The sequence below is a fragment of the Thunnus maccoyii genome, chromosome 4 (assembly GCF_910596095.1).
Source record: "Thunnus maccoyii chromosome 4, fThuMac1.1, whole genome shotgun sequence".
Taxonomy (NCBI): domain Eukaryota; kingdom Metazoa; phylum Chordata; class Actinopteri; order Scombriformes; family Scombridae; genus Thunnus; species Thunnus maccoyii.
Genome location: NC_056536.1, coordinates 32,547,580 through 32,558,983, shown reverse-complemented (window position 1 = coordinate 32,558,983; position 11,404 = coordinate 32,547,580). Strand labels below are relative to the sequence as shown.

At 37.6% G+C, this 11,404-nt stretch overlaps 1 protein-coding gene across 1 annotated transcript; it reads right to left on the bottom strand.

Annotated features, from left to right (window-relative positions):
* Positions 1-1,239: 1,239 nt before the first annotated feature.
* pim2 (Pim-2 proto-oncogene, serine/threonine kinase) lies at positions 1,240-7,176 on the bottom strand. The gene is made up of 7 exons (XM_042408448.1): positions 6,712-7,176; positions 5,390-5,490; positions 5,233-5,283; positions 4,034-4,242; positions 3,764-3,933; positions 3,483-3,659; positions 1,240-3,359 (listed from the first exon to the last, which is right to left on the bottom strand). Exons 1-7 carry the CDS (start codon positions 6,767-6,769, stop codon positions 3,199-3,201), a joined length of 927 nt encoding a protein of 308 aa, XP_042264382.1. The 5' UTR covers positions 6,770-7,176; the 3' UTR covers positions 1,240-3,198.
* Between the last annotated feature and the right edge of the window lie 4,228 nt (positions 7,177-11,404).

Below are 11,404 nucleotides of genomic sequence, written 5' to 3'. Positions count from 1 at the left end.
ACTGTCTTTGTTGGAAACATATATGTGTGTCTTTGTGACAAACTTCAATAAAATACATGTATTTTCCTGTTCTGGCTACTGAAACATAGAATCACAGGACTGTTATTGGTCACAGAACAACAGAAACGTGTCTGTTTGTCCTTTTAGTGGTTTCATGTCGTTAATATTTTAAATGTTTAAATCCAATCTGTGAGCTTTATGCTTTATGTTGGTACTTTTGCTGCATATTGTCATAAATAAATTTGATGTGAAATAAAATTTTAAAAAACTATTCTCATTTTGTGCTACTTGATACTTCTTCACTTCATTTTGGAGACAAATTTTGTGTTTTTTACTCCTCAACATTTATCTGCCAGCTGTAGTTACTCTGTAGATTAAATGAATGATTATTGAACATGTTATATGACCATCTCTCTCTCTCTCTCTCTTGTTTCCTGTCTGCCTCTTCATGATCCCCCAAAAACCTTCTAAAAACATTATGAAAACAACGTATAAACCAGTAAATGATGCTGCATTAATCTACCAGCAGTATATAAAATACAATTACCCACCTTTAGCAGCTGCATATTAAAGTAATACTACTTAATACTAGAGTGTAAAATAATATAAAAGTGTTTATACTTTTAATCCATTAACATAATATATGTTTCTGAAATAGTGCTTTTACTTTTGATACTTTAGGGACATTTTGCAACAAACATTTCTGTACTTTTCCTCGAAGTTCCTCCACACAGAAACATGTTATTGTTCTTCTTCTTCCTTCAGCTGAATGTTGTTGTTCTTCTTCTTCTTCTGTTTGTTTTCACATTCATCAAAGCGGAAAGTTTCTCTGAGCTCATTGAAAAGCTGACTTTTTAGGGGGGCGGGGCCTACCTGCAGGATTTGTGACATCACAACTAGTTTGGAGCCAATCGTGTTCCAGTATTCAACTTTCACAAGTGTGATGTGGGAAGTTGAAGCCTCCAGAGCAAAAACACTGAGACTGTACAGGAGGAGGAAACATCTGGTGTTCAGCAGGAGAACTTTTCAAATGAAATATATTTACATATTCATGGATTCTGGATTTTTAATGAGGGAGAAGGAGCAGATGCCTGGATAATTATACTTGTTTTATGGAAAATATGTCTTAATACATGTCTGGAGGGGATCTTTAATATCTGTGTATTTCTGCACTGTGCTAATGATCTGACACATCAAAGAGAGAAAAATAAAAAGATTAAGACAAAAGGACAAAATGTGTAAAAGTGACCAAAAGAGTTTTATTCAAACGTTGGATCTGTGGTCTTTGATCCGTAGATTCTTATTTAATGTAAATAAACAGAAACAAGTGACCAACGAGCCACTTTGACCATAAAAACCATTGAACAAATACACAAGTATTTACAGTGACGTCACATCCGAACATCAACAGCAGATCGAACTCTGACACGCTGACGCCAAACAGCAATTCTGACGTTAACAAACGAACGAACTTTGACCTCAGAGCTGAAAAACTGAACTGAGATCCTGAAGGTCACATCTGTCCCGCTTCCACTTGGACGGTTAAGACTTCATCTCACAGGTTCCTTCAACTTCCTGACGAACAGCTGGAGCACAGCTGGTGTAGAAACGCTTCAATTATTTACAGTTAGATGGAGAATCGAAGGGCAAATGTTGTTTAGTTTATGTTTGATAAATGATAAGAGAAAGTAGTAAAAGCCTGAATGCAGAATACTGCAGGTAGGGCTGCAACTATTGATTATCTTCTCAATTAAACTGCTTTAGAGCTGCAACAATAACCAATAATCTTTTCCGTTCTTTTTAAGTAATAATGACAAATATTAGCTGGTTTCAGCTGCTCAAATGTGATGATGTAATGCTTTTTTTTACATTTTTGCTTTAAAAAAAATGACTAAAACAATTAATCGGTTATCAAAATAGTTGCTGATTAATTTTCTGTTGATCAATTATTTGTTAATCTGACTGTAAGCTTCTTAAAAATGTAATAAAGCAAAGTTTCATCCTACAAGAAGCAGGCTGGATGTTCTGTTCAGTCTGGAACAGTTTGTCTGGTTTTTTAGATAAACAATAAATAATCTTTGGACAGCTGCTGTTATTTTGTATCTTGTCATCATCTAATTATCTGTTTTTTGTCCTCATGTTGTTTGATAAAGACTTTGAAACTTTGCATCGTTACATTTTTGGGAGTTTTCAGTCTGAACGCAGCAGAGTTTGATGTTCATGTTGTTCCTGCTTTGCTTTAAAAAGAGTCAGAATGTGATTAAATATTCATCACTGAACCCAAATAAAATATATGAACAGATGAATAGATACCAGCTACTTTCTGGGGAAAGTTCCAGGAAGGTCAAAGGTCAGTGAAGGACTCGTAACATAAAGCGTTAACAGCAGAGAAGCAGAACCAGTGAAAAGAAGGAAAAAAAAGAACAAAAACCTGCCGTATACAATCTGCATCTTCAAAAACCAAATAAATACTCGACTTAATAAATAACCAAACAGGAAGCCCATCTGCCCAAATCAAACATGGCTTCCAAACCCTTCGCTTTCATCAAAACGGATAAATAAAAACAGCAGAACAGCTGACTGCAGCGTGACAAGAAAGAAAACAAACAAACAAACAAACAAAAAAGAATAAATATTTTTGGTTAGAAGATCGTATCACTGCTTCGTTAAATTATTTTCTTTTCCTTCAAATCAGATTTTTCTTTCAGTAAATGAAAATGAGTCACAATCATATTTATCACCACGCGCTGATGCAGCTGATGGTGCGTTTAAGGACGCTCCGAGATTTAAGAGTCAGCCGCTCAACAAAAACAGATTAATGCAGGAAATCCAGCTTCAGATGTTTTATCTGCTGGAGACAATTTTTCTGTTTCTGTTCAGCGACTGACCTTGAAAACAAAAATGTAAAAAAAAAAATTAATAAGTTAAATGTTCACTGTGATGTGTTTTCTGTCTGCAAGAAGTTTAAAGTCTCTTCAGTGGAGCTGGTTTGTAGTTAATGAGCTAAAACGTGACAAAACACCACTGACTGCTACTTTAACATCCAGTGTAAGTCAACAAAAGGACAACATCCATCTGCATGTGTCCTCAAAGATCCTCCACAGTTCTGTCTCAATGACGGTCCAGAGCCCTGCGTACGGAGGGTTGTGTTTATTAGGAAGGTCTGTCCAGAGCCCTGCGTACGGAGGGTTGTGTTGGCTAGAGGGACTGGCTGGGCAGAGAGCTGTGGTCCTCCTGCAGGTCTCCTCCCTCCTCCTCCACCTCCCCTCTCTCCATCCAGGGGTGAGACAGGATCTCCTCCAGAGTCGGACGCTCCTCAGGACGGTAAGACAGACACCAGCGAATCAGAGACTGGCATTCTGGAGGGAAAAAACAGAGGGAGTGGAGACGTCAGGTTGTGGTTCAGGTTTTTTTTTAAGTTACTTAAATTGATGTTTGGAAATATAAATTGAAGCTATGTGACGTTAAAAAACGGTGTTCACCTTTAGAGACTCGTCTGGTGAAAATGGGCGTGGCCCCGATGATTTCCTGGTCGCGCTCGAATGGGATGTCGCCGCACACCATGTCAAAGAGCAAGACGCCCAGAGACCAGACGGTGAGAGAGACGGCCTTATACGACTGAGACTGGATCCACTCCGGAGGACTGTAGACCCGAGTACCTGAGGACAGAAGAGACAGAGAGTCAGCAGTCTGTCAGAACATACAACACACGTGTACTATATGTAATACTTGTAATAATGTGATGTAACTTCTCTCTCTGTACCTTCGAACTCGCTGTACGGCGACTCTTTGAGAGGAGCTCCCGATCCGAAGTCGATGATCTTGACCTCGAGCGTCCTCGTGTCGACCACGATGTTCTCGTCTTTGATGTCTCTGTGCACGACACCGTGAGCGTGCACGAACAGCAGCGCCTCCACGATCTGACGGAAAAACCTGCAGAGGCAGAACAGACGCAGAGACGTCAAACTCCACAGAACGGAAGAGAGAGAGAACAAAGCTCGGAGCGAACGCAGCAGCAGGAACGGAGACCAACCTGAGCGCGAGCTGTTCGGGAAGTGCTCCTCTCTCGGTGATGAAGTCGAACAGATCCTGGCACTGCGGCGGGCGCTCCAGCACCAGCAGGAAGCCCCGCCCCTCCACCTCGAACCAGTCCAGCATGCGGACGACCCCGCTGTGACTCCCGACCTCAGACAGCCGCTGCAGCAGGGCGATCTCCATGGGAACGGGACTGACCTCGCCGGGCTGAGGAGGGAATCAGAGAAGAAGAATGAACACCATCGTCCAACCATCAATCATTTCCTATTAACTGATTAATCAATTAGTCTATAAAATAGAAGAATTATTATTGACACCTTCAAATGTCTTGTTTCATCTGACCAACAATCCAAAAACCAAAGACTGAAGTGATGATTTATTAATGAAGGTTAATTTTCTGTCCATTGACTAATTGCTTCAGCTCAAATTAAGATTAATGTCTAAAAAAATAAAAAGTCCACAAACTGACAGTGAATAATAAAGTTAAGTTCACTGTGACGTCTGGTGTTTACAGGTAAGAAGAAATTGTGGTTATGAGTCATGTTGGTATTTTTTTGTTTTGGAAGAATCTCCAGATTTACATGTTGTGTTTTTTTTAAAACTCAAACAGAAACTCCACTGTGGTTCCTGTTGGGAGTTTTTGGTCCCTGAATCATCGTCTGCAGGTGAGTTCAGGTGTTTCTGTGGTGGTCGGGGGGGATCCCAGTTTTACCGCAGTGATGAATAAGAGATCGTTTTTGCCACTGAGGGGGGAAATCCTGACAAGCATCATTTACTGAGCCGTGACATCACAGGTTTCTGTGGGAACCGGAGGGCAGTCCCCGCCCACAGCTGTAGTCCACCTGTCAGTCCAGCAGAGGGCGGCGCTCAACCCACACACCAGTCACAGGAAGACAAACATCAACTTGGACTGAATTTTTGTAATGAGTTCATCATTTTTTAGTCATATTTTAAGATAAAACTCCAAATATTGTCAGTGTCAGCTTCTCCTGTGACTCAGAGTTTCTATTTTTTTTCCTGTTTTATATCATAATAAACTAAATATCTTTGAGTTTTAGACTGTTTTAGACAAAACAAAACATTTGAAGATGTCACTTGGGACTCTGGGAACACGTGAAGGAAATTCCCCACATTTGTCTGACATTTTATAGACTGAGGTGATTAAAAAATAATGAAAATAATTGTTCTGTCACTCACCAGTCTGGCCCACTGCTGGACTCTGTCACTGGAAATCTGCTTAATGGCAACCTGGATGGACAAAAAAAAGGGTGAATTTGCTGTCACAATATATGTGTCAGTCAAAGCAGAACTAAGGGTGAGAATAAAGCTGAAACTTGTGTGTTTGCGGTCTGACCTGCAGTCCATCAGAGAGCCGCTGGCCTGAAAACACTGAGCCGAAGCCACCGCTGCCGAGCAGAGAACCACAGTGATACTGACTGCAGAACGGTTCCTTCACTGAAAGAGACAACACACAATAAATCAATTTGTGACATTTAACTGTAGAAACCAATAGATCTCGCTGCCCTCAAACACACCATGATGATGTCCTAACCTCTGTTTGACTTTATTCCCTTTTCTGCTGTTAATCTATTGTCTCATGTCCTCTATCTGTGCTTCTGTGCTTAAAAATAAAAAAGCTATGACATCTGCAGCCATCTCCAAGACCATGAAATGGTGTTAAAAGCACTGTAAAAAGCTAGTAAGTGGATCTTGAGTTAAGAATATAATCCACCGCTCAACTTGCAGGGTGAGGCAGGAGAAACAGAAGACTGAAAAGGAGAAGGAAACGTTGAAGAAAGAAAAGTGTTGTATAATAATTGTTGAGCAACTTTCATATTTCATGTCACATTTCCACAGGTCACTGGGTTGGGTTTAAAACTAAGCAGAGTCCTCAATAAGACATTTAAATTAATTCTTAACAATTTTAATTATCGATTAATCGTCTAAATTCCAGTGTCAAGCAAACATTCCCCAAATTCCCTGCTTCTGCTGTCCAGTGTATTTTCTGCTTTTCACTGTTTTCTATCACTATATAAACTTTTTAATGCACAAATTGAAGGAACTGATTACATTTGTTATGATCGTACCTTATGATTACATGCGACAATTAAACCTGATTGATCGATTGATAAAGAAACTTGTATCTGCTCGGTCTGTTTGTTTTTGTTGTGGTCAGTTAGCAAACAGCTAAGCTAACGTTAACCGTTGCCGTCTTATCAAACTAACGACATTAGATATAAAACGGAGGTCAAACTACCATAAAAAACGCTTCAGCTAAAAAGGCAACATTGACCTAAATTGAAGGCTTTAATTTGCAACAAAAAACCTTTTTTATTAGGTTGACAACGATAATTTAAGTTTACATCGTGGTTAGTATCGGCTTAAAGTGTTTGAAAAGTCTCCTTTAAAAAAGGACGTTAACCGTCGTTAAAACTAAATTCCAGTAACCATAGAAACGGTTCTTTACTATAAAGCTGCCGAACAAAGACGTTTTTTTTTTTTATTTATTCAGTGTAGTCTGGTTGTAGTCGAGCTAAAAGACGGTTTGCAAAACAAAAACATCCGCGGAGTTTCACTGAGAGACAGTTAATGGACCTTTTCATCAGCCTGGAGGGTGAAACTGAGACTTAACATGAAAACACAACAGTTATTCATGAGCTCTTCTGTTGTTCTTACCGTTTTTTCCTCTGACTTCCTCCTCCAGATGAAACTCCACAGTCCTCTTGTCCAACATGTTTTTCTTGAAGCGGTCAGTTTAGTTGCAGCTGATAAAATCCATCCTGTTTGGTTAAGAATTCCTCTGTGTCGGTTTTAAACTTTTTTTCTCCGTCTTAAACCGACTGATGACGCCTTCTTTTTCCCGGATTACACTTTATAAATCCAATTTCAACAAAGGAAAATTACTTTAAAAGTTACTTTCTGTGTTTAAAACGGCTCAAAAAGTTGTAAATAGTAACTGACGTCGACTGGTAAGATCCCTATAGCTCCCGCTGACCGCCTTCTGTCCTACGTTACTGTTTTGGTCTTGTATTTATTATCCTCGTCTCTGGTCACGCCCATCTTATCTCACTGTCCAATCAGCGCCGAGACGTGTGCGCAATGTTTTGAACCGTCCGGCCAATCAGATTAAAGCTTTTGTAATGAATATTCATATCCCGCGAAAGGAATTCAGAACGCACAGCGCGCGCTACGCTGATGACGGGAAAGAGGAAGACGATTTCCCCCCAACACACACACACACACACACACACACACACACACACACACACACACACACACACACACACACACACACACACACACACACACACACACACACACACACATATATATATATAGAGGTTGAACAGAGCGACCAACGGTTCCTCTACATACCGCGCGCGTTTTCTCACCCACGCGCACGCGCACTGGCTTCTTTCAGTATGACTAAACTTGTTCTACTTATTCAAGTTTACCGGTAAGGATGTAAAACTAGAAAGCCACAGCCTGCAGTTCACATCAGCTCTCTAATAAATGAAGGTCAGTTTCCTCTTACTGGAAACTTCCTCATATATATTTTTAATTTTTTCTGTTCTTTTTTTATTTCATGCAAAACTTCAAGTATGTGTCTTAGTCCAAATTAACTGAGCATGGCTGCCAGATACTGAGAAAAAAACTCATATATATGATAAATAAAATATAGTAAAATCTATAAAACTAATAGAAATGTAATAGAAAAACAAAAGTAAATGAGTACAAAATAAAATAGTGTCTCAGAAAATGTAATTACTTAAAAAATAAATTAAGGAATGAAGTAGTCTTGATGATTTTTTTTTCATAACTACAAAGTAGCAAATACATATTTAAATGCTTTGGATAGAGAGAGGGGATTTATAAAATCTACACACCAAAAATCAGCAGTTTGTGTCAATATTAACTTTACCCAGCAACAGAAATCTGTTTACACACAACAAACTACCTAAAAACTGTCACAAATGTTTTGTTTCTTGCACAAAACAATGTGCATATGACATTTAAAAGATACACAAGTTATTAACAATCAATAACAAACCGTGACGTGTAAATTTAAAAAAAAAAGAGTAGATTATAGCAAGCTTTAGTCTGGGTAAAATAATCCAACAGTAGAATAAAAAATAACACTAAAACTGGGTAAAAACAACATTAACCCAGTATTGTGTTGGTGCTATATTGACCCAAACTGGTTTAAATTATAACACAGTGATTTTTAGTGTACATTTGTGTAGCCGGTGTAATATTTAGCTTGTAAAATCATATTTTTTATAAGATATTTGACCCCTTTGCTCTGCACAAACACTCCGAAAGCGACGTCTCTTTATAGGAAAGCTGAAATTTTTGTTTTTCAAGCGCAGCGACGAGTGCAAATTGTTCCATAAAGCTATAAAAAAAAAGTGTTCTAATGATTCAATGACAGCTTTACAGAATGTGCAAATATTATATTCAATGTTCTGGTGAATGAATTCATTACATGTGTGAATCTTTCTGTCAAAGTGAGACAGGAAGACTCCAGATACCTCAGCATTCCTACAAATGAAGGAAGTTCATTTTGTGCTTGCGTTTAGTTCTTGAGAATTCGTAGTGATGAATATGCATTTTGTCATAATAGTGAAACTGAAAACTCCCCTCTTTACATTTGTTGTGACATCAAAGCCTTTCTTTGATAAAGAATAAAGAAAACAAAACACTCACCTAAGCTGTAATCTCTAACTATGACTAATCTGCTGATTATTTTCTCTATGAATCAATCAATGAGTCAATAAAATGCCAGAAGACTGTGATAAAAAGTCCATTAAGAGTATTTCAGAGAACAACATGACATCATCAAGTTTCTTGTTTATAAGAGGTATCATCAACAACATGTACTTTAAACAGGAAAAGTACAATTAGTCATAAATCTTTAGTAATTACGTTTGTTTATGTTTTGTATGTACAATAATCATCTAGTCATCTAAAATATTCATCTGTAAAGTAACTCCAGCTGCCAAGTAAGTGTAACGGAATAAAAGTGCGATATTTCTTTCTGGAAATACTCAAGTAAAGTATAAATACCTCAAAATTGTAGTTAAGTACAGTGTAATTAAAGTACATTTTGTAATAATATCACTGAAAACCTTTTTGTACACCTGTGATGTCATCAAAGCACATCTGGGACACATCACAACATCAGCTGTTGCTTTGACTGTAATTCCTCCGTCCCAAAAAGATATGACTCATTTGATTATATTGTATAAATTTCACATACATACATCAAAATATTCCAAATCTACCCCAAATATTTGTTAGAATGAATAATCTCATGGATACTTTGAAGCCAATTACCATAAAAAAAAGTCTGTATGTTTGGAGCACATTACGTCTCTGTAGGAGCATCTTATTTATTAATTATTATAAATTATTTTATCTATCTTTTTTGTTTAAAAAAAAAAACATATACATCATATTTTAAAGGTATAATTTTCAATTGTAGTTTGTTAATAAAGTTAAAAAAACCAAAAATTCCAGATTTTCTATCTTGTTTAATGCTTTTCTTTCTCATCCAAAAACAAACAATTGGAGGTAATTTACACTGTATAAACATAAAGATGCTTTTTTTTGCAATGGTAACCCCTTTTTTCATTTTGAAAATATAAAAAAAATCTTACTATATACTGTATATTAAATATTAGGAACAATGAAGCCCCTCTAGATAGATCGATGGGATGAAGGGTAAAAGCCTTGTTGTTAAAAACACATTTTAAATACATTTGTGACCCTTTTTAACAGTCTACATCCTCATGTCTCTAAACAGTTTTCAAATAAAACCACCTTTACAACAATTAAAACAGAAAAAATCTCTTTTTTTGGTTAAATTAGCCGACACCCGGTGATGTGTGCAACTTGTACTGAAGGGCTGGAAATTAATATCTGTATATTGTATCTTCATTTTAAGGAGTAAATGGGAATCAGTGCTTCATACTTTCTGGTTCTTCTATATTAAAACGTTTGTCGTTTAGAGAGGGGAAAGAGAAAGAAGAAGAGAGGATATAGGGGCGAAGAGGAAGGATAAGGGAGATGAAAAGCAAAGAACAGAGTTTAGTGAATGAAGAAGTAAAAACAAAATAAGGATGTAGATGAAAGGAAGTGAGAAGAGGAAGACGGGAAAGAGAAGGGGAAGGATTCAGGCATTAGAGGACGTGTTTGCAACTTTTTTAAAGTGTCTTAACACAAGTCAGGAGGCCAAATGAACATTGAAACATGTTTTTCTTGCTGTAATCATCCCTCTTGTTCATACTGACCATTAGAAGATCCCTTCATAATGCACTTATCATTAAAAGCACATTTGAAAGGGGTCTTTTAACAGCCAGTATGAACAGGAGGAATGATTACAGCGAGGAAAAACCTCTTTCACTGCTCATATGGACACCTGACTGCTGTTTTAAGACACATTTGAACAATTATAAACCCGTCCTTTTAGAGAGGATAGAGGATGAAGAGTGAAGAGGGAAATCAGGACAGAAAAGAGGTTCAGTATGTTTGTGTGCATAAAAGTAAAAAAAAAAAAAAAAAATCTCCCAAACATTTTTTTCAGAAACATTTTCCTCTTTTTATTCCAAGAAAAAAAGGTATTTTCATCCCAAACAAGAAAATAAAATAAAACAAACTTATATTATTAATAATAACAACAATAATCAATCATTAAGAGGATAAGTATGACAATTCTCTATTTTTTTTCTCTCCTTTTTTTTATTTGTCGCTTTTTCTCTATGATATTGGTCGTGGTCAATTAAACATGCAGCTAAATAAGTCCGATGATGATGTCGATGATGGAGGTGACGGTGGGGAGGAAGAGGAAGAAGAGGAGCAGAAAAAGGAGGAGAAAGATGGAGGCGGTGTTACAGACGGTGAAGTCACTGCTGGATATTGAAGAGGCGTTTTATTTCCCAGCTAATGATGGAAAGTAAAAGTATGTCCGTAGACACAAAATGGCTGCCAGTGGGAGCTGGGAAGATGATGGAGGGAAAAGATGTTGCTATCAGCAGCTAAGCTAACTGTAATGGAGCTTGTTAGCGGTGTTAGAAACCTGGAAACCACAGGAACTAGCTTTAAAAAAAATAATAAGACTTCAGGTGATAGCTTGCTCGCTAAAGAGCATGCTAACGTAGCCTACAGGACACTGATACAGATGGGTCGTCTTTTTCATTTCTGATTAGCGTTCCTCACACATAATGGCTGCCGGTGGGAGCTACAAGATGAGTAAGAATTAGGGGTGATTTGCAGCTAAGCTAACGGAAATGTGGCTTGTTAGCAAGTAATGTTAACAGGAACTAGCTTTGAACTTCAGGTGATAGCTTACTCTCTAAAAAGAACGCTA

Coding starts and splice junctions, on each gene's coding strand:
- pim2 (XM_042408448.1), bottom strand. CDS start 6,769: ATGTTGGACAAGAGGACTGTGGAGTTTCATCTGGAGGAGGAAGTCAGA. Junction 5,284..5,389: donor GGCTCTCTGATGGACTGCAG/GTCAGACCGCAA, acceptor TTGTCCATCCAG/GTTGCCATTAAGCAGATTTC. Junction 3,934..4,033: donor CCCGAACAGCTCGCGCTCAG/GTTGGTCTCCGT, acceptor CTGCCTCTGCAG/GTTTTTCCGTCAGATCGTGG.